Here is a 24,931-nt window from a genome sequence, read left to right on the forward strand (position 1 = left end):
TTGCAACGCGTTTTAAAAGTAACGGGTTTATATTTTATTTTTATTAACGTAAACTTGTTCACATTAATTTACTTGGAGAGAATAGACGGTTTGGAAGAATTTTTTGTAGTAAAGTTAAGTTTCTTCTTTTGCTGTTAATAACTTATGTTCTTCCAGCAACCGAAATTATGCAACGTGTTTTTAAAGTAACGTTTTAAGTCGTTTAAACGATTTAAATTTTAACCTAACTATGCAACATGTTAGACAGTTAATGTAAATTTGTTGCAAATATTTGTTACTTGGTTCTTTATTAAGTTAAAACAGATTAAGATTTAATGAGATATACCAATATGTGCATTATATACATATATATTACATACATGTTCAATTATAAATTAGTTGGGTTTTGGTTTTAATACAAACATGACAACACATTTGTAAGATACAATTTTTGTCCCAAATGTTTTGGTTTAAAAACAGAACCATCTTCAGTAATGTTAGAAGTTGGATTTGTTTGCAAGATATTAACACAGTTTAAGGAAGTTTGAGTTTTGTTTGTTCAGTTTGTTTATTTGTTGATTATTTATAAATTAACAACAATTTGTGATGAATATTCATGTTTTATAAAACATCTCATTAATGTTGTGTCTATGTTAATAATATTGTTTCTATGTTCCCAGGTATTGTTAAGTGTTCACCACATTACAATACTACGTGTTTTTGCGAGTTTGCAAATATCACAATTACAATAGAAATCTTATAAAGGTTGGATTCTCATAAGTTAACAAGAAGCCTCCTTTAAAACAATCAACATTATCAGGTGTGTATTGCCATTATGATGTCATATATGATGCATTATGATGTCATGTATGATGCATTATGATGTTATATGTGGGAGTTGCATGAGACTTTGTGCATTTAATTAACAAGTTACCTATAAGTGTATACCCACCAATCAACCCGCTGCATTAATGCAGAGGTTTTTACAAGAAGAATATTTTTCAAGTTTTTTACAAGCAATCTTTCCAATGTGGGCCCCAACCCCTAATTGTATTGTCTACTTTTTGTCTCTTCTTTGTGCTATGACGTCACAAAAAGTTATGCACACTTTATTAGTTTTGTAACAAACATGTTTCAACAATTATTGATAACAATTGTCCTCGATAATGACCATTGTTACTTCATGAGGTGTTCAATGATTGTTTGATTGTTTCCTGTTGTTCCCGTGTTTAAGAAACAATTTGAAGTCAAAAATAATTCTAGCCAGATATTTGAGCTAAAGTTTTAAAATTTTTCATTATCAATGCTTACTATACAGTTACCTTATATTTAATTTTGCTTCCAGGATATTTTGTTCATATTATGATAATAGATGACAATGTCAAGCGGGAATAAAAACAGAAAAGTTAAACCAGCAAGCAGGTATGGGGTCTGTGGGGTCTGTGGGGTAATGTTTGGGATGTATTGTTTAACGGGGTGTATACGTGAAGCCGTCATAACATTCAGCATGTCTAGATGACATTTCATACCAAAGTTTTTGCAAAACCCAAATACACCTATGTGTGTGGTGTATGGTTGTTTCATTGTATCTCACATATTCATTGTATAAACCCCCATGGCCCCATATAATAACATCTATTTTGATATTCCGCAGCAATCGTAGCGCAAGTCGTACCAAGTCCGGCCCTCCCAATGCTTTGGTAAGTTATACTTGTATTGACATACTTAGTATAATTGGAATATTCATTGTTTGTTGTTAATGTGTTTCTAAGCGTGAAAGTATTTAGTGTTTCATTTTGAAAGTTTGTTATATAAATGTAACTTATTTATCCTCGCATGGCGGGGCAACGACAGTCGTAAATAAAACGGGTGTTCTGTCTCATACACCTTCTGCCCACTTAGTAATTACCACGTATTTTACTTTGTGGGTGATTGCTTTTTCTGCATGACTGATAATTTTTATTGCATTACCAACTGTAACCTACGCATATATAATGATACCATTATGACATCACAACTACGTTTATTACATAGGAGGGCGTATACACCAACACAAGGTTCGTCCACACTCTGCTGTCTCTAGTGGTGAGTCATCGTGTGGGTCGTAGTGGTGAAATATTTAAATTAGGAGTTATGACACGGACTGTGAGGATAGTTTTGGTGTTTTAAATGTTTGAGGATGAGGACAATGTGTTATGTATATATGTATTATACAAAATACTTGTACCAAACCTGGGGTGGCAGGGTGGGCAGGCATACCCCAATGTTTTGCACTGCATTAATCAGTAAACATTAGCAACACTTCATTTTAACTTTATTACAACTTAAATTTGAAGGTTTTCAAGAATTGTATAATTATATGAATACACAATGTACCACCAAGTACCATTATACCATATATTACTTATAATACACCATATATAATACACCATATATAATACACCATATATAATACACCATATATAATACACCATATATAATACACAGGGCACCAAATGCAACACCCAAGTACGAAATGGAAATCTTTACAACGGCGTCTTTCACACCATAAGTTCTAACGTAAGTTGTGTATTTCCCATACGATATATCATGCTAATACCCCCTGGGACTTCAGGTTACTCATATAGAATAGCCATACCTTCTATTACTTGGTACAGATAACAGCAGACCATTTTTATTACGTATATCAGTGAATGTATGGACATTTTTATACCAACTTTCCCTATTGTTCTGCCATTATACCTTTTGTTTACATTTATTATTCTAGTATGGCCGACTCCGGCCTAAATTCTCGACCAACCGACCAATAGGGGATTTGTATTGGAATGTTTAAGGCGTTCCATTGGTATTCTACTCCAACTTTAGTCCCAGCCCCCCTGCATAAATAGAACCCACCATATGAACCCATATATACCCCACCCCCATATAGATGGTATAGGAGCTGCCCCTGTAATGGCCTCCTTCATCACCCACATATATAATACCGTCCAACATACAATACAATAACACCCCTACATATGAAACTTATATAATAACATCTAGCTAGCTGTAACAATATACCCGTGTCCGATGCCCACTTAGCATTACATATGACCCCATGTAGCATATAATCCCCCCATCCCCCACAGATGGATGTGGTGATAGGGGCAGCCCATGTATTAGAATCCGACCCAACGGATGTGAAAGAGATATTGAAAGCTCCCCCAACCTCATACCCTCCTAGTGAGAATTTGTTGGAAAGATTGATCTTCAAGCCAAAGGATATCACATGTGCTTGTTTCTATGATGTGGACCTCAACTTTGCACAAGGTATGTAGATATGCAAATTATATGCTCGTATCTAGACTCATACACTTCTGCTATTACGCATGATACCATACACATTATATGATGATATTGACCTCAACTTTACACAAGGTATGTAGGTTAAAGGAACTTCCTGTAATTATGATGCGCTTAACATTAGATGGTATAACCAACAAAACACGAAACCATTTGACTTTATAAAACACATACCCATGGCTGTCATACTTTTATAATGTTTAGGCTTGCATGTCTTTGAAACAATTTTGGTTCCAACATTTAGTGATTAGGGCAGTGAAAATATTAGGGTGGCCCCGTCACCCCAGGTTTGGTGGTTACTGGCTATGTACACCTTGGGCCAATGTGTAATAGCATAGATACTTGAAGCCACACACAAGACCTCATATATTGACAACCTGCATCACAACATTGTTGTTCCCAACAGAAGCTGTAAAGTCCAACGGAGACGCGAACATAGAGGCTCGATTTTCATCTAATGGGACGCCACGCCCGTTAGAACCCTGGACGGGGGGAGGGGATTCTACAGAGATTGGGGGTCTCGAGGTGGGTGTGGGGTTGCGGGGGGGTCTCGAGGTGGGTGTGGGGTTGCTGGGGGGTTAGGGGGTCTTGATAGCACCCTGTGATAATTTCTGTTTAATATGGGTAAAAAGAGACAGAGATTTAGGCCAAAGTTAAACCATTTCTCCCATGCTTGAAACTGTTGTGCTGTAACGTATGTTGCCACCCATGTTTCAAAAGTTCGCACATTCACTCCTAATGTTTATGGCTACGCACAAATATTTTCATTATGTTGTTGTCTGTGTGATAGTTATGGTTGTGTGTAATGTATTGTTTACCACAGGATGACAAGGGGACATCGGGCACCAATGGATGGGGGGCTGAGGAAATGTTCAAAACCAATAGAGTCAAGTTTGAAGTGAAATCAAGTTATGATCCCAATCTACCAGAGTATACGTGAGTATGGGGGTTGTTTGGGGGTATAAGGTATCACGTGTGTCTTATTCTGTCCCAACACCCAGGGTGCTACAACCCATTAGTGACCACTGGGTTGGAACAATTATGGTTAAGTGTCTTGCCCAAGGACACATACGCCCACAATGGTAATATTGGGTATTACACTCACTTTACACATCTCTTATAAACTGCCTTAGTGGTGTATAGATGGTAGAACCCTGGGTGTTGGGGTTAATGGGCCACCTCTTAATTTGTACCACACCCATCAAGTGTATATAGTTACATACAACCCCCATCAACACAGGACCCCACTCGACAACGAAGATTCGGCCGAATACGAAGCACGTCGAGCTCGCGCGGAGAAAGTTGCGCAAGAAATCGAAAACTCTCCAAGTTATCATAAGAACATTGGAATGGAGGTGGGGTGGTGGTTTATATAAGCTAATATAACCACTACATCTGTGTTCAATATCCGGTGCTACAAAAAGAAATATATTCCACCTAAGGGCGTAGACTATCTATTATTCACATAGGATATCATGTGTTCATATATTTATTATATTATTTAAAAATTGGTTGGCCAATAACCCAGTTTGTTGGTGGCATCTGCACACCCAACCACAATGACCATAACACTACACATGTACATCCACAACAACTAATGTTTCCATTAATAAACAGGTAGACGATGGAACGACCGAGGAGGAAAAGTTTAGCTCGGTTGTTCGGGATTCGGCTACAAGAGATAGAAGGAACCAAGACAGGTTTGTATCCACAGTATAACCCCTAACCCACAACCCACCCCTAGTATCACCCCTAACCCCACCTCTAGTATCACCCCTAACCCACAACCCACCTCTAGTATGCTGGTTGTTTTGCTGCTAATTCCCTTCTCTCTAAGTTTTAATTAATTTAATCTTCGCTACTTCATTGAAAGAGATCATTTTTTTTGTGAATATTCGTTATTATATAACTGCTAATACAACCCATCCCCAGTTATAACTCTAGTTTGGGTGTCAAGTACCCACAACAGTTATGTACGGACTTCTATTTAACCCCCCACCTTCCACCCAGGTTCCAGAACGCGAACCCCCGTCGAGGCCGAGGTGTACCCAACCGCGACATGCGTGACCCCCGTCCCGGCCCCCATTACCCCAACAATAACATAAGGAACCCCCCACAATACACAGGGGGTCGGTCGGACACCCCTACCAACGAGTCACCCACCAGCCCCACCAATAAACAAGGGTTCCGACCAACAGGAACGTCACCCAATGCCATTGCACCAAGGTATGTATGCGGAAATAATTTAATAAATATTTTATGAAACAAACTGCCAAATTATTTGTATATAAATGAAAGGAAAAATGTTTTATGAAAATAAATTGGTCAAACTTGTACAATAAGATACAATTGCTGGTCCAGCACATAATATAAAAGTAAATAAGTCTTTATATGGGGTAAAACGTTGGGGGTAATTGGCGTTTTTGGGCCCCATGGCGTGCCACGGACCTCACCCATATAGAAATATAAGGTAGCTCATAAGTAATATTATATACGAGATGATGGTTTAATAATAATATATTGTTAGGTTTGCCAAGGAGCGTTACCAATCAAATTATAGGGATGACGATCAACGTGGGAACAGACTTCATGAGAATAGTGGGTAGTGGGTTGTGTGTTTTGCCAGCTATTTTAGTCAGTCACTACTATAGTGCATTTTGCATGTCTATGACTGATAAAAGCGCGCCTCCTGCGAGGTTAGCGTTTGCGTCATTGTATGTATTAGCGTGGGTTGTGTGTTGGGCATGTTGCATGTTGTGTGTCTTAGTAAAAAACACCAGGTTGTTGTATGTTTTGTATATGATTTGTAGGTTCATATGGATGTATGGTATACTTTGTCTCTAATACCTGTGTTGTGTGTTTCACTGCTTGTCTTTATATTTGTTACATAGGTTTTGTTATATACACTCCCTCTGCATTACAGCCGCCCACCATAATTCCTACGGCAACACGATTCGTTCCAATCGACAAACTGCAACCGGTAAAAGTTATTCGAGGAATCATGCGTCGCCTACCACAGATTACCCTGTAAGTTGTATATGGTGTAGATATGTAGGGGTTAGTGGTGTATTGTATATATGTACAGGTGTATAGGGGTTGGTGGTTGTACATGGTGTATGGGAGTAACCATACGTTGCCTACCATTATCCTGTAGATTGTATATGGAAGACAAGACTAGGCTCTTATATTTTCTATTTATTGCTCCAACCCAGTGTTCACTAATGGGTTGTAGCAGCCTTGGTGTCAGGGTAATTGCAAACTCTTATAGATTTTCATGTACAATGCTGAGGTAATGGGTCAACTATGGCCTAAAGTGCTGTCCAATAATATTTTAATCTTCTTTTTTTAAATTAAATTTTGTGCTCAAAACAACAACATACTAATCACTAACCCCCCCCCCAGAGCAACGATGGTATGCACCATAGTGGCAACACACCCCCCACTCAATTACCCCGGAACCCCCCCGTACCCCAACAACCCCCAATATCGGCATGGGGGCCGAAACAAACACCCACCTCCTCTGACGAGCGACCCACCTCTGCAGCTCCACCGAGTGTTAGCAATATGAGGAGCTTCCAAGTTACCAAAGGTATTTATATTATTTCTATTTTGTTCAAAAATGTTGCACGCTTTTCTTTTGTAAGTTATTAATATACCCGCCTGTTATAAATATAGGCATACATATTGGAAAAACTATTTTTTTTTATATTGGAAAAAATTGATATTATGTTACATAATTGTTTCTGGACTGATTGAATTTGAATTCCATTGATCATAATAACGGTGTTATCAGTTGTGTATTGGCACCAAACACAGGGGAGGCAGGGATAGTTAGACACACAATCCTTGGAATAAATCTAACTTATTAGCTTTTTTACAAGAAAATCTGTTTCTAGAAATACATTATACCTGGTAGCAACAACAACAGAGTGTATTCCTACCATGCCAATAGGCGTAGTGGTTTAGTAGCTTTTACTGAAGTATGGTCTGTAACAAGTGTCAGTTGTTATAAGTTCAGTTAAGTTTGAGTTGTAAGTATAGAAACCTGAGTGTTGCGCAGGTGGTGCGTTACCAACAAGGGTAGTTCCTCGAATATTAAGTCGACAGCGAACGTGGAGGAACGGCCGAGCGTTGTTGTCAGGTTAGTGGGAGGATTAGCGTTTGATGTTTCGTTTGGCATCGTGGTTAGCCTGCTTGCCGCTAGCCTAGTGTTTAGGGTTCAAGGCTTGCTGCTACCATTGTGGGTGTTGTGTCCTTGTGTAAGATACTTAACGACAATTGTTTTAACCCAGTGGTCACTAATGGGTTGTCTATGCGTGGTAACTCCCTAAGCTTGCACGAGGTGCATGGAACAGCACACCTGTGTTATAACTCCCATAGTGACCCCACCACCCCAATACAAACCCACACCCAACCCATACATTACCCCACAGACAGCTCGTATTCCTCTGTTGTACAAAGCAACCCCAAACCACAATCTCTTCCGCCCCCTAGTGGAGCTAACTACGTAGATAGCCGGCCACGTCAACCACGCACATTACGACAACCCACATACCAAACCCCGCAACCCCAACCCCCAACAGGAGGGCCTCGTTATGTTCTTTACCCCAAAGGTAAGTTCTATGATGACATCGCTTATTCTTTCTTTTCTATTATGTAGATAACCATGTTTAGTGTTTTGAACCCGAGTGATTGTTAGATTGGTTTGGTTTATTCCCATTCATTACAGTTACTATGCACCACCATACACCAATATAACAGACTATTTGTATATTAACAATTATCATTATTTACCGTTTTTCTCATTTCAGGGCATTCCCCCCCTAACCATCCCCCCACTAACCCCTCAATGCGAGGGGAAGCCCCATCACCCCTACAACAACCCCCTATGCAACCGAGTATGTTACGACAACCCTCCCACCCCCGTTTCACCCCGCCCAACCAACCCCAACCACAAGCTACGAGGAGTCAGTCTAAACTACCAACTGAAGGTGAATAGACTAATATATGTAGCCTCTTTAGCTTTATGTGAAGGGTTGTTATACATTGGAACAACAGGCACTGTCCATGCAGTCAAAACTACTGACTGTTGGAAATTGAATCAATAGTTGGATGGGTCATGGGTGTCACTTGTTGATATTCGCATGGTGGGGTAGTGAAAGTCGTTACAATACTGGTTACCACGTATGTAACTTTGAGTGGTTCTATTTATATCTTCGAATATGATAGCCAAGAAAAATACACTCACAATAGTAGCAGCGCCAAGCCTTGAACCCGTAACCTCTGGGTTAGATGCAGGCACGCTAACCACTACAACACAACACCAGACAGTATAGACATCATCACACCACAATGTTTCTACAGGTGGTAAAGTCCTCACTAAGAAGAACTCGGACTCCAACCTCAGTCACATGACCTCACAACACATGACAACTCCATTAAAGATTAAGGAGCAACTTAAGGAGTTTGGCAAAAACTTCAAGGTAAGATTTGTGTTCAAAACTTATTGGTAGTTTTATATTTTTTTGCATCCACATGGCTTATACTTGTGTTGTGGTGTTATTGGTGTAATGAACCAACTGTTGCCTCTATTCCCATACATGGCTCATTATATAACCTCACCCATGAACCTCACCCATATATAACCTCACCCATGAACCTCACCCATATATAACCTCACCCATATATAACCTCACCCATATATAACCTCACCCATATATAACCTCACCCATATATAACCTCACCCATATATAACCTCACCCATATATAACCTCACCCATATATAACCTCACCCATATATAACCTCACCCATATAGAACCTCACCCATATAGAACCTCACCCATATAGAACCTCACCCATATAGAACCTCACCCATATATAACCTCACCCATATATAACCTCACCCATGAACCTCACCCATATATAACCTCACCCATATATAACCTCACCCATATATAACCTCACCCATATATAACCTCACCCATATAAAACCTCACCCATATATAACCTCACCCATATATAACCTCACCCATATATAACCTCACCCATATATAACCTCACCCATATATAACCTCACCCATATAGAACCTCACCCATATATAACCTCACCCATATATAACCTCACCCATATAGAACCTCACCCATATATAACCTCACCCATATATAACCTCACCCATATATAACCTCACCCATATAGAACCTCACCCATATATAACCTCACCCATATATAACCTCACCCATATAGAACCTCACCCATATAGAACCTCACCCATATATAACCTCACCCATATATAACCTCACCCATGAACCTCACCCATATATAACCTCACCCATATATAACCTCACCCATATATAACCTCACCCATATAGAACCTCACCCATATATAACCTCACCCATATATAACCTCACCCATATATAACCTCACCCATATATAACCTCACCCATATATAACCTCACCCATATATAACCTCACCCATATATAACCTCACCCATATATAACCTCACCCATATATAACCTCACCCATATAGAACCTCACCCATATATAACCTCACCCATATATAACCTCACCCATATATAACCTCACCCATATAGAACCTCACCCATATATAACCTCACCCATATATAACCTCACCCATATATAACCCCACCCATATATAACCCCACCCATATATAACCCCACCCATATATAACCTCACCCATATATAACCTCACCCATATATAACCTCACCCATATAGAACCTCACCCATATAAAACCTCACCCATATATAACCTCACCCATATAGAACCTCATCCATATAGAACCTCACCCATATATAACCTCACCCATATATAACCTCACCCATATATAACCTCACCCATATATAACCTCACCCATATATAACCTCACCCATATAGAACCTCACCCGTATATAACCTCACCCATATAAAACCTCACCCATATATAACCTCACCCATATAGAACCTCACCCATATAGAACCTCACCCATATATAACCTCACCCATATATAACCTCACCCATATATAACCTCACCCATATAGGACCTCACCCATATAGAACCTCACCCATATAGAACCTCACCCATATAGAACCTCACCCATATAGAACCTCACCCATATATAACCTCACCCATATAGGACCTCACCCATATATAACCTCACCCATATAGAACCTCACCCATATAGAACCTCACCCATATAGAAATGTAAATTAAACATTGTTTGCTTTACACCCAGTTGAAAGATGACGACTCAAAGTCTCCACCTGCTGGTAAGGTTACAGCCAAACCACCCAGCCACACAAAGCAGCAGAGAGCACCACCTTCCAACAAAGGTAACCAACCATATTACGAGTTCATTACAATAAAGCTTAGTAGTTTTGTAACTGCTAAAATTGTAATGGGCTCGTAGTGCTAATATGATAGAAATATTGAAAGAACAAATAAAATATAAAACCCACAATTACCCAATAATAATCCCATTTTTACCCCGCAGAAAAACCCGGAACCCCACTTGATGATAAAAAGGAAACCACCACCAGGGGAATTCCCTCAGCACAACCAGGCATTGTGACATCATCAGCCGTAAGAATGCCCCCCAACCCACAAGGTGAAACAAGTCTGAAAATGTTCGTTTAAAAACAAATTTAAAATGTTTTGAAGTGTCCTTTCAAATTACCAAAAATACACTTTACCCGATAAGAAATATTTTAGTGTTGCACTGCATTGTTATATGACCATCATCCTCACAGATCCCCCCCACTACCAACCATCGATAAATATACCAACTCAACTTACAGTGATCGCACCAGCTGTCAACACAGTGAGTGCTGCGGGTTCTTTCATTAATCCCAACCTTGATGCACATTATACATGTAAGTAGCATATGTAGTAACCAACATATACAACCATTATGCATGTAAGTAGCATATGTAGTAACCAACATATACAACCATTATGCATGTAAGTAGCATATGTAGTAACCAACATATACAAGCCATTATACATTAGTTAGGAGGTGTTTATCATAATATCAATAACATAATATATTGCCCATGTCTGGGCCAGTGGTTAACCAGAGGTAATGGGTTCAAGGCTCGTCACTGCTACTATTATGGTCATATGTGTCCTTTATCAGATATTGCTTCAACCCAGTGGTCACTAATGGGATGTAGCACCCTGGGTGTTGGGATAATATACATAAATCCGAGGTCTAACCTCGCCCATATGGAATAGTTTGATAATGTCACTGTCACTATGACATCACTATGATGACATTGCTAACTATGACATCATAATGCACAGCCCCCCAAACAAAGGAAACCACAGCAACAGTGCCCACTAGTGGTGAAGCTGCTTTACCGACAAACTCCGAGGCGGAACAAACCCAAGAATCAAGGTTTGTGATGTCATAATGTGTAACAATGATGTAACAACAGCATGACAATGCTATTGTTCATAAATACAGATATTGTTGAAGTTGTAAAAGCTTGGGTTCGCCCATCGCAAATCTTAAACGTTTTAGTTGCTTTACTTTTTTCATTATTTTTTGCTCTCGCGTGCAACATTATAGCAATAGCATAAGGCTCGGCGCTCGGCCCAGTTTTCAGCCGGGTAACAAAAATACGACGCGCTTTTGAGTGCAACCCCGGACATGCACATCCCTAGTCACAATATATAAGAAAGATATCGCAACAAATAACCATGTTAACACCTCAGCAACCAAGTCCAACTCAACCCTGACGCAAAGGAATTCACCCCAAGGTTTTCAAAGGGGGGTCCCCCAACCCCAAGCTCCCCCACCCATACCAACCCATTGCAGGTAAGTTAGTGGGTGGTTATTATTATTTAGTGGTTACACAATCTGGTCCAGTATAAATACCCACACACACTAATTAATTGCAGGTAACATAAAAGTAATATTAACCAGTGCAGTTTCTGACAAGCAATTTTCCAGTAAATTTACTTGTTGAGATAAATAATTAGACAGAGACATAACTTTACAAAATATGATACCACTTCTGTCTGTTGCTTAGATGTTATAGCTTGACACTGATATAACTTATGTGTCCATGGACGAAACACCAACAATATGTTATTGCTGATGAAACATTATTAACATTTCAACAACAGTTTGTTTACATTATACCCGGTAGGAACATCAGCATGGTGTTAAGTATCCCCACAACCCCCTTTCATTACAACTATGTATAATCTACTTCACAGCCCATATAACCCCTGTTGCATATAACCCCTGTTGCATATAACCCCCTTTATTACAGCCGGGTCCGGCAACCTACTACACAAACACTGGTCAACCATTCATGGTTCAGGGGAAACCCCAGATGCACAAACGTGGTAATCTCTATTTGTAATAATGGCCATTGTTAATAATGTATTGTGATGTCATTCTTAATTAAAACTAATCAGTGTAGATTCCTAGTTATCCATCGTTAATCGACTCTTAGCCTCATAATTAATTTCTACTGAGCGACTGAGCCGCCGTTTTAAATAAGGATGGGTTAATTAGTCATTTATTACAATACACCCCCCCACAAAATCCCTACACCCCTAATTAACCCCTAACCTCCTAATAGTTCCAGGGCAAGCCATATTGAGCCCCACCCCAAACGAAGGCCCCGTCGTGGGGTTAAGTCCCCATCACATGGGGCATATCCAACCAACCACGGCCCCATTCTTAACACAGGGTCACCATCAATATCCGGTATGTGTTTAACCCTGTGCTTTATGGTGTATTCAGCTTATGTTATGTGTTATATATATAATGCTTGTACCTTGTATTTAATACACATTACACTTTTATGGTTATATATATATATATGTATGGCCCGTATGGGGTTTGTAATATTATATATTATAACATGTAATACCTGTTTGTAAGTTAGTATACAAGTAGCCTGGCCATAAAAACCTTTATATAACGTTATAACATGAACATTATATGCAGGCCCAGTTTGTAATAGCTGCCCCTCACCATGGAACTCACATGCAATCTGGACAACCTGCTATTCCCCCTGTGAGTATAATGGTCATTATAAACCACTTTACCCCATTCTAAACCACTTTGACCCATTCTAAACCACTTTACCCCATTCTAAACCACTTTGACTCATTATAAACCACTTTACCCCATTATAAACCACTTTGACCCATTCTAAACCACTTTGACCCATTCTAAACCACTTTGTCCCATTCTTAACCACTTTGTCCCATTCTAAACCACTTTGACCCATTCTAAACCACTTTACCCCATTCTAAACCACTTTGACCCATTCTAAACCACTTTACCCCATTCTAAACCACTTTGACTCATTATAAACCACTTTGCCCCATTCTAAACCACTTTACCCCATTCTAAACCACTTTGACCCATTCTAAACCACTTTGACCCATTCTAAACCACTTTGACTCATTATAAACCACTTTGCCCCATTCTAAACCACTTTACCCCATTCTAAACCACTTTGACCCATTCTAAACCACTTTGACCCATTCTAAACCACTTTGCCCCATTCTAAACCACTTTGACCCATTCTAAACCACTTTGATCCATTCTAAACCACTTTGACCCATTCTAAACCACTTTGCCCCATTCTAAACCACTTTGACCCATTCTAAACCACTTTGCCCCATTATAAACCACTTTGCCCCATTATAAACCACTTTGACACATTATAAACCACTTTGACCCATTCTAAACCACTTTGACCCATTATAAACCACTTTGACCCATTCTAAACCACTTTGCCCCATTCTAAACCACTTTGACCCATTCTAAACCACTTTGCCCCATTCTAAACCACTTTGACCCATTCTAAACCACTTTGACCCATTATAAACCACTTTGACCCATTCTAAACCACTTTGCCCCATTCTAAACCACTTTGATCCATTCTAAACCACTTTACCCCATTATAAACCACTTTGTCCCATTCTAAACCACTTTGACCCATTATAAACCACTTTGCCTCATTATAAACCACTTTGACCCATTCTAAACCACTTTGACCCATTCTAAACCACTTTGTCCCATTCTAAACCACTTTGTCCCATTATAAACCACTTTGACCCATTCTAAACCACTTTGCCCCATTATAAACCACTTTGACACATTATAAACCACTTTGACCCATTCTAAACCACTTTGACCCATTATAAACCACTTTGACCCATTCTAAACCACTTTGCCCCATTCTAAACCACTTTGCCCCATTCTAAACCACTTTGACCCATTCTAAACCACTTTGCCCCATTCTAAACCACTTTGATCCATTCTAAACCACTTTACCCCATTATAAACCACTTTGTCCCATTCTAAACCACTTTGACCCATTATAAACCACTTTGCCTCATTATAAACCACTTTGACCCATTCTAAACCACTTTGACCCATTCTAAACCACTTTGTCCCATTCTAAACCACTTTGTCCCATTATAAACCACTTTGACCCATTCTAAACCACTTTGCCCCATTATAAACCACTTTGACACATTATAAACCACTTTGACCCATTCTAAACCACTTTGTCCCATTATAAACCACTTTGCCCCATTCTAAACCACTTTGACCCATTCTAAACCACTTTGCCCCATTCTAAACCACTTTGACCCATTCTAAACCACTTTGCCCCATTATAAACCACTTTGCCCCATTATAAACCACTTTGACACATTATAAACCACTTTGACCCATTCTAAACCACTTTGACCCATTATAAACCACTTTGACCCATTCTAAACCACTTTGCCCCATTCTAAACCACTTTGACCCATTCTAAACCACTTTGTCCCATTCTAAACCACTTTGACCCATTATAAACCACTTTGCCTCATTATAAACCACTTTGACCCATTCTAAACCACTTTGATCCATTCTAAACCACTTTACCCCATTATAAACCACTTTGTCCCATTCTAAACCACTTTGACCCATTATAAACCACTTTGTCCCATTCTAAACCACTTTGACCCATTATAAACCACTTTGCCTCATTATAAACAACTTTGACCCATTCTAAACCACTTTGCCCCATTCTAAACCACTTTGATCCATTCTAAACCACTTTACCCCATTATAAACCACTTTGTCCCATTCTAAACCACTTTGACCCATTCTAAACCACCTTACCCCATTCTAAACCACTTTGACCCATTATAAACCACTTTGACCCATTCTAAACCACTTTGTCCCATTCTAAACCACTTTGACCCATTATAAACCACTTTGCCTCATTATAAACCACTTTGACCCATTCTAAACCACTTTTCCCCATTATAAACCACTTTGACCCATTATAAACCACTTTGTTCGATTCTAAACCACTTTGACACATTCTAAACCACTTTGCCCCATTCTAAACCACTTTGACCCATTCTTAACCACTTTGACCCCATTATAAACCACTTTGACCCATTATAAACCACTTTGATCCATTCTAAACCACTTTACCCCATTATAAACCACTTTGCCCCATTCTAAACCACTTTGCCCCATTCTAAACCACCTTGACCCATTCTAAACCACTTTACCCCATTATAAACCACTTTGCCCCATTATAAACCACTTTGCCCCATTCTAAACCACTTTGACCCATTATAAACCACTTTGACCCATTATAAACCACTTTGACCCATTCTAAACCACTTTGACCCATTCTAAACCACTTTGACCCATTCTAAACCACTTTGACCCATTATAAACCACTTTGACCCATTCTAAACCACTTTGTCCCATTCTAAACCACTTTGACCCATTATAAACCACTTTGACCCATTATAAACCACTTTGACCAATTCTAAACCACTTTGCCCCATTATAAACCACTTTGACCCATTCTAAACCACTTTGACACATTCTAAACCACTTTGCCCCATTCTAAACCACTTTGACCCATTCTAAACCACTTTGACCCATTATAAACCACTTTGCCCCATTATGAACCACTTTGCCCCATTATAAACCCTTTTGACCCATTCTAAACCACTTTGTCCCATTCTAAACCACTTTGACCCATTCTAAACCACTTTGACACATTATAAACCACTTTGACCCATTCTAAACCACTTTACCCCATTATAAACCACTTTGACCCATTCTAAACCACTTTGACCCATTCTAAACCACTTTGACCCATTCTAAACCACTTTGACCCATTCTAAACCACTTTGACCCATTCTAAACCACTTTGACCCATTCTAAACCACTTTGTCCCATTATAAACCACTTTGACCCATTCTAAACCACTTTGATCCATTCTAAACCACTTTGTCCCATTATAAACCACTTTGACCCATTCTAAACCACTTTGACCCATTCTAAACCACTTTGACACATTCTAAACCACTTTGCCCCATTCTAAACCACTTTGACCCATTCTAAACCACTTTGACCCATTATAAACCACTTTGCCCCATTATGAACCACTTTGCCCCATTATAAACCCTTTTGACCCATTCTAAACCACTTTGTCCCATTCTAAACCACTTTGTCCCATTCTAAACCACTTTGACACATTATAAACCACTTTGACCCATTCTAAACCACTTTACCCCATTATAAACCACTTTGACCCATTCTAAACCACTTTACCCCATTCTAAACCACTTTGACCCATTATAAACCACTTTGTCCCATTATAAACCACTTTGACCCATTATAAACCACTTTGACCCATTCTAAACCACTTTGACCCATTCTAAACCACTTTACCCCATTCTAAACCACTTTGACCCATTCTAAACCACTTTGACCCATTCTAAACCACTTTGACCCATTCTAAACCACTTTGACCCATTCTAAACCACTTTACCCCATTCTAAACCACCTTGACCCATTCTAAACCACTTTGACCCATTCTAAACCACTTTGACCCATTCTAAACCACTTTACCCCATTCTAAACCACTTTGACCCATTCTAAACCACTTTGACCCATTCTAAACCACTTTGACCCATTCTAAACCACTTTGACCCATTCTAAACCACTTTGACCCATTCTAAACCACTTTGACCCATTCTAAACCACTTTACCCCATTCTAAACCACTTTGACCCATTATAAACCACTTTGACCCATTCTAAACCACTTTGTCCCATTCTTAACCACTTTGCCCCATTCTAAACAAATTTGACCCATTCTAAACCACTTTGCCCCATTCTAAACAACTTTGACTCATTCTAAACCACTTTGCCCCATTCTAAACAACTTTGACCCATTCTAAACCACTTTGACCCATTCTAAACCACTTTGACCCATTCTAAACCACTTTGACCCATTCTAAACCCTTTTGGCCCATTCTAAACCACTTTGACCCATTCTTAACCACTTTACCCCATTCTAAACCACTTTGACCCATTCTAAACCACTTTGACCCATTCTAAACCACTTTGACCCATTATAAACCACTTTGACCCATTCTAAACCACTTTGACCCATTCTAAACCACTTTACCCCATTCTAAACCACTTTGACCCATTCTAAACCACTTTGACCCATTATAAACCACTTTGACCCATTATAAACCACTTTGACCCATTCTAAACCACTTTGTCCCATTCTTAACCACTTTGTCCCATTCTAAACCACTTTGTCCCATTCTTAACCACTTTGCCCCATTCTAAACAAATTTGACCCATTCTAAACCACTTTGCCCCATTCTAAACAACTTTGACCCATTCTAAACCACTTTGCCCTATTCTAAACAACTTTGACCCATTCTAAACCACTTTGACCCATTCTAAACCACTTTGACCCATTCTAAACCACTTTGACCCATTCTAAACCCTTTTGGCCCATTCTAAACCACTTTGACCCATTCTTAACCACTTTACCCCATTCTAAACCACTTTGACCCATTCTAAACCACTTTGACCCATTCTAAACCACTTTGACCCATTATAAACCACTTTGACCCATTCTAAACCACTTTGACCCATTCTAAACCACTTTACCCCATTCTAAACCACTTTGACCCATTCTAAACCACTTTGACCCATTATAAACCACTTTGACCCATTCTAAACCACTTTGTCCCATTCTTAACCACTTTGTCCCATTCTAAACCACTTTGACCCATTCTAAACCACTTTGACCCATTCTAAACCACTTTGTCCCATTATAAACTACTTTGACCCATTCTAAACCACTTTGACCCATTCTAAACCACTTTGACCCATTCTAAACCACTTTGACACAGTCTAAACCACTTTGCCCCATTCGTAACCACTTTGTCCCATTCTAAACCACTTTGACCCATTATAAACCACTTTGTCCCATTCTAAACCACTTTGACCCATTATAAACCACTTTGCCCCATTCTAAACCACTTTGCCCCATTCTAAACCACTTTGTCCCATTCTAAACCACTTTGACCCATTCTAAACCACTTTGACCCATTATAAACTACTTTGACCCATTCTAAACCACTTTGTCCCATTCTAAGCCACTTTGCCCCATTCTAAACCACTTTGTCCCATTCTAAACCACTTTGACCCATTCTAAACCACTTTGACCCATTCTAAACCACTTTGACCCATTCTAAACCACTTTGACCCATTATAAACCACTTTGCCCCATTCTAAACCACTTTGTCCCATTCTAAACCACTTCGACCCATTCTAAACCACTTTGCCCCATTCTAAACCACTTTGTCCCATTCTAAACCACTTTGCCCCATTCTAAACCACTTTGTCCCATTTTAAACCACTTTGACCCATTCTAAACCACTTTGACCCATTCTAAACCACTTTGCCCCATTCTAAACCACTTTGTCCCATTCTAAACCACTTTGACCCATTCTAAACCACTTTGTCCCATTCTAAACCACTTTGACCCATTATATACCACTTTGACCCATTCTAAACCACTTTGTCCCATTCTAAACCACTTTGTCCCATTCTAAACCACTTTGACCCATTCTAAACCACTTTGTCCCATTCTAAACCACTTTGCCCCATTCTTAACCACTTTGTCTCATTCTAAACCACTTTGCCCCATTCTAAACCACTTTGTCCCATTCTAAACCACTTTGACCCATTCTAAACCACTTTGACCCATTATAAACCACTTTACCCCATTCTAAACCACTTTGATCCATTCTAAACCACTTTGATCTATTCTAAACCACTTTGACCCATTATAAACCACTTTGACCCATTCTAAACCACTTTGACCCATTCTAAACCACTTTACCCCATTCTAAACCACTTTGACCCATTCTAAACCACTTTGACCCATTCTAAACCACTTTGACCCATTCTAAACCACTTTGTCCCATTCTTAACCACTTTGTCCCATTCTAAACCACTTTGACCCATTCTAAACCACTTTGACCCATTCTAAACCACTTTGTCCCATTATAAACTACTTTGACCCATTCTAAACCACTTTGTCCCATTCTAAACCACTTTGACCCATTCTAAACCACTTTGACCCATTCTAAACCACTTTGACACATTCTAAACCACTTTGCCCCATTCGTAACCACTTTGTCCCATTCTAAACCACTTTGCCCCATTCGTAACCACTTTGTCCCATTCTAAACCACTTTGACCCATTATAAACCACTTTGTCCCATTCTAAACCACTTTGACCCATTATAAACCACTTTGCCCCATTCTAAACCACTTTGCCCCATTCTAAACCACTTTGCCCCATTCTAAACCACTTTGTCCCATTCTAAACCACTTTGACCCATTCTAAACCACTTTGACCCATTCTAAACCACTTTGACCTATTATAAACTACTTTGACCCATTCTAAACCACTTTGACCCATTCTAAACCACTTTGACCCATTCTAAACCACTTTGACCCATTCTAAACCACTTTGTCCCATTCTAAACCACTTTGACCCATTCTAAACCACTTTGACCCATTCTAAACCACTTTGACCCATTCTAAACCACTTTGACCCATTATAAACCACTTTGCCCCATTCTAAACCACTTTGTCCCATTCTAAACCACTTCGACCCATTCTAAACCACTTCGACCCATTCTAAACCACTTTGCCCCATTCTAAACCACTTTGTCCCATTCTAAACCACTTTGCCCCATTCTAAACCACTTTGACCCATTCTAAACCACTTTGACCCATTCTAAACCACTTTGCCCCATTCTAAACCACTTTGTCCCATTCTAAACCACTTTGACCCATTCTAAACCACTTTGTCCCATTCTAAACCACTTTGACCCATTATATACCACTTTGACCCATTCTAAACCACTTTGTCCCATTCTAAACCACTTTGACCCATTCTAAACCACTTTGTCTCATTCTAAACCACTTTGCCCCATTCTAAACCACTTTGTCCCATTCTAAACCACTTTGACCCATTCTAAACCACTTTGTCCCATTCTAAACCACTTTGACCCATTCTAAACCACTTTGACCCATTATAAACCACTTTACCCCATTCTAAACCACTTTGATCCATTCTAAACCACTTTGATCTATTCTAAACCACTTTGACCCCTTATAAACCACTTTGACCCATTCTAAACCACTTTGATCCATTCTAAACCACTTTGATCCCTTTTAAACCACTTTGACCCATTCTAAACCACTTTGACCCTTTATAAACCACTTTACCCCATTCTAAACCACTTTGACCCCTTATAAAGCACTTTGACCCATTCTAAACCACTTTGACCCATTCTAAACCACTTTGATCCATTCTAAACCACTTTGTCCCATTCTAATCCACTTTACCCCATTCTAAACCACTTTGACCCATTCTAAACCACTTTGACCCATTCTAAACCACTTTGACCCATTATAAACCACTTTGACCCATTCTAAACCACTTTGTCCCATTCTAAACCACTTTACCCCATTCTAAACCACTTTGACCCATTCTAAACCACTTTGACCCATTCTAAAACACTTTGACCCATTCTAAACCACTTTGACCCATTCTAAACCACTTTGCCCCATTCTAAACCACTTTACCCCATTCTAAACCACTTTGACCCATTCTAAACCACTTTACCCCATTCTAAACCACTTTGACCCATTCTAAACCACTTTGATCCATTCTAAACCACTTTGTCCCATTCTAATCCACTTTACCCCATTCTAAACCACTTTGACCCATTCTAAACCACTTTGACCCATTCTAAACCACTTTGACCCATTCTAAACCACTTTGACCCATTCTAAACCACTTTACCCCATTCTGACCCACTTTGCCCCGCAGCACTACGGCATGGAGCCGATAATGTACGCGACGACTCCTGCCGGTCACATAATGCAACCTACAACCCCACGTGGCCCCCCATACACCGACCAAATATATGGTAAGTTCGTATTACGCCTCTGGTTTAGCGTGTTTTAACGACTGTTGTTTTGCTAAAAATAATTTGATCTTCGCCATCGTATTCGAAGAGATAAGTATTTATGTTGTGTTACTTTTAGCGAGTTACCAGCCAGCCCATGTACAAGTACAACAACAGCAACAACAACAACAACAGCAGCAACAACAACAACAACAGCCCCAACAACAGCAACAAGCATATATGCAACAGACACGCCCTCACTCCGCCCACACGCCCAACCAGGTGAAGTATTAATTATATAACATTGTGTCAAAAGCTAGAACCGATAAGTGACCACTGGGTTGGAGCAATTGTCGTTAAGTGTCCAAGAACACAGACGTCTATTATATCCAACTAAAGGCATGAATACACCCATCCATAAACCATGTATGTAGGTAGTATATACAATAACATTGGCGCAAAACTTATATAAACACAGGGGAGGCAGGGATAGTTAGACACACAATCCTGTGAAACAAATCTAACTTATTGGTTGTAATGTTTACTGATTAATACAGTGTAAAAGATAGGCAGCCTGCCACCCCAGGTTTGGTGCCTATACCCCACTAACCCATGTTACCCCACAGGGTCACATTCCCCCTACCAGCCCTGCTGCACCCAACTTACCCCCACAAAACCCCCCAACCCAAGTTATCCCATCACCCCAACCATACTACCAACAAGTGGTACCCCACCCAACACCAGGAGGGATGCACACCCCACAAACTATGGTTCCTAACAGGTCAGATACATAACATATGACATATTACCTATGTATTACTTGTAGAAATAGGTATATTTTATAGTTATATTTATACATTTAATTCCATGTAATGTATAGAACTACTGATGTGTTTTATATATGTGGTAATTATATAAGCTAATTTTCAAAATAATTGAACGAAACAGCTTTAACCCCCAAAAGTTTGGTTACATCTCCAAAGCACCCACTGCCATCTTAACCCCATGTATATATAACATTACCCCACCAACCCCCAAGTTGCAATACATTTGTTTTTGTTCTATGAAAATTATTAGTGAGCCAGGGAGCCTAACAAGCCCCTATGTGTATATATACCCCCCACTAACCCCTATCACCCCCAAACAGCCCCCACGCTACGTTCCAAACGTTCCCCCCCAACCAACGAATAATGATGGTTCAACAAACTCACGGTGGTGGCCCTCCAGCGCCACCCGGTGCTCAACAAGGTTACTTACAACCAGCTGTTGCTACGACAACGACGCATGTGCCCGCTCCTTACCTTGCTGCTACTCCGAGATCATGTGAGTGGAACATATATATCTTATATTAAACATAGATATCTTATATTTAACATAGATATCTTATATTAAACATAGATATCTTATATTAAACATAGATATCTTATATTTAACATAGATATCTTATATTAAACATAGATATCTTATATTAAACATAGATATCTTATATTTAACATAGATATCTTATATTAAACATAGATATCTTATATTAAACATAGATATCTTATATTAACATAGATATCTTATATTTAACATAGATATCTTATATTAAACATAGATATCTTATATTAAACATAGATATCTTATATTTAACATAGATATCTTATATTAAACATAGATATCTTATATTTAACATAGATATCTTATATTAAACATAGATATCTTATATTAAACATAGATATCTTATATTTAACATAGATATCTTATATTAAACATAGATATCTTATATTAAACATATATATCTTATATTAAACATAGATATCTTATATTAACATAGATATCTTATATTAACATAGATATCCTATATTAAACATAGATATCTTATATTAAACATAGATATCTTATATTAAACATAGATATCTTATAATAACAAGGATTTCATTTTATGTTAAAGTTAACAGTTAAGCCAAGCATAAATCTACACCTCATGAATTTAATTAATAAATTACTTTCTTTGAAACATGTTTTTAAGTTTTATGTTGGCATTGGAGTGTTACTGAATGTGCAGATTGATTCACCCAGCACTCCCTGTATTATTATTAGTTCAATATTACCCTGCAGACCAACACCCCCCACAAGCCCAGCAAGTCATCCAAGCTTATCCACAACAACAACAACAAAACCAGTGAAATAAAGAACCTTGGAATATTTTCAACAGAACTGGTGGAACACATTCCAGGAATAATTTTGAAACAAACACGGGAAAAACACATGGGGTGGCTTAAAGTAAAATACTCCTCAGCCATGAAGTTTAAAACAAATGTTTTTTGCCCCAAAATTTTGCTTGCGTGTTTTAAATTTGTGGCAAAAATATTGGGAATTTTATTTATTTTGATGCAAAATCTCGTAAAACGCAGTAAAAACAAAGGGGAAGAATGTAACTTCCTGGTTTTTTGACAAAATTGTTGGAGTTCTGAACATTTTAATTCAAAATATCAAAAAAATTAAAATTTGGTTTTGCTGCAAAAATGTAAAAATATGTTTCTGAACATTGTTGGTATTGTGTGTCATGTTTTTCCTTTTATTTAAAACAACTTGCATGTTAGGTAAATATTGTTGTCAAACGATGGTAAATATAAAATTCACTCTTTTGGCCAAAAGTAGAATCTTTGATCAAGTTTTGTCGTTTTTTCGTTAAACTAAAAATAACTTGATTATAAAAAATTTTTTTTGCGAAATTGGATTGAATTTTGTTTCTTGTAAATATATAATTGTTGCGTAATTGTTACATCATGTGTGTAATTGTTTGTTTAGAATGCTTTCATTATTATTTCCGATAATTTCTTTAAAACAAGGAAATATCCGTTAAAATAATTCTCATAAAAACATTGTAATATGATGTAACAATGATTATGACATCATAAAACAATTATTCGGAAATCTTAAAGATATTTTTACGTTTTCTTCATTTTTCACAAAGTTTTCGTTTTAGTTAAATTCTCGCCGAATGCGCAACGTAACATAGATATCATATACCCTGCTTTTCGTTGATCTTAACGAATGCTCAACCAAAGGTTATGCTACTTTGCGCATTCTCCCCCAGGTGCTGGAATAATTAGACAATTGTTCTTATTGCTGCTTTAATATTTCAATCTTTTGTTGCTTTCGTTCCTTCTGCTTCAAACATTTGGACTTTGGGTTAGTTTGGGAATTTAAATTCGAAATTTTGTTCAAAAATTAAAACTGGTCAAACTTACAAGGTGTTTCAATGACAGGGGAGGAAAAGATTATCCGCTAGGGGCAGCAGAGATATAAAGCAAGGTTTGTTGGGTGTTT

The 24,931-nt window shown here is 38.6% G+C and overlaps 1 protein-coding gene across 2 annotated transcripts; it reads left to right on the top strand.

The window, feature by feature from the left end:
- Positions 1-637: 637 nt before the first annotated feature.
- LOC149735192 (uncharacterized) lies at positions 638-24,854 on the top strand. Of its 2 annotated transcripts, none has more exons than XM_089879369.1 (30): positions 638-799; positions 1,325-1,401; positions 1,634-1,679; positions 2,014-2,064; positions 2,467-2,538; positions 3,108-3,288; positions 3,728-3,846; positions 4,145-4,257; positions 4,562-4,676; positions 4,939-5,021; positions 5,332-5,547; positions 5,849-5,919; positions 6,245-6,348; positions 6,724-6,910; positions 7,755-7,934; positions 8,133-8,312; positions 8,686-8,804; positions 10,559-10,655; positions 10,817-10,930; positions 11,073-11,195; positions 11,626-11,719; positions 12,040-12,142; positions 12,603-12,675; positions 12,918-13,045; positions 13,289-13,357; positions 21,538-21,637; positions 21,756-21,898; positions 22,243-22,397; positions 22,764-22,939; positions 23,717-24,854. In XM_089879369.1, the coding sequence occupies exons 2-30, from the start codon at positions 1,352-1,354 to the stop codon at positions 23,782-23,784; spliced, it is 3,330 nt and encodes a 1,109-aa protein (XP_089735495.1). In that variant the 5' UTR covers positions 638-799; positions 1,325-1,351; the 3' UTR covers positions 23,785-24,854. The 2 variants fall into 2 exon arrangements, with proteins under 2 accessions (XP_089735495.1, XP_089735494.1); XM_089879368.1 differs by having other exon boundaries at positions 639-799; positions 12,603-12,678.
- The last annotated feature ends 77 nt before the right edge of the window (positions 24,855-24,931 follow it).

This window comes from Ciona robusta, chromosome 6 (genome assembly GCF_009617815.1).
Source record: "Ciona robusta chromosome 6, ASM961781v2".
In the NCBI taxonomy this organism is placed as follows: domain Eukaryota; kingdom Metazoa; phylum Chordata; class Ascidiacea; order Phlebobranchia; family Cionidae; genus Ciona; species Ciona robusta.

Excerpts from the sequence above, each read along its gene's own strand:
- LOC149735192 (XM_089879368.1), top strand. The coding sequence starts at position 1,352 with ATGACAATGTCAAGCGGGAATAAAAACAGAAAAGTTAAACCAGCAAGC. Across the intron at positions 2,065-2,466 it reads ACACTCTGCTGTCTCTAGTG|GGCACCAAATGCAACACCCA; the intron begins GTGAGTCATCGT and ends TATAATACACAG. Across the intron at positions 5,548-5,848 it reads CCCAATGCCATTGCACCAAG|GTTTGCCAAGGAGCGTTACC; the intron begins GTATGTATGCGG and ends ATATATTGTTAG.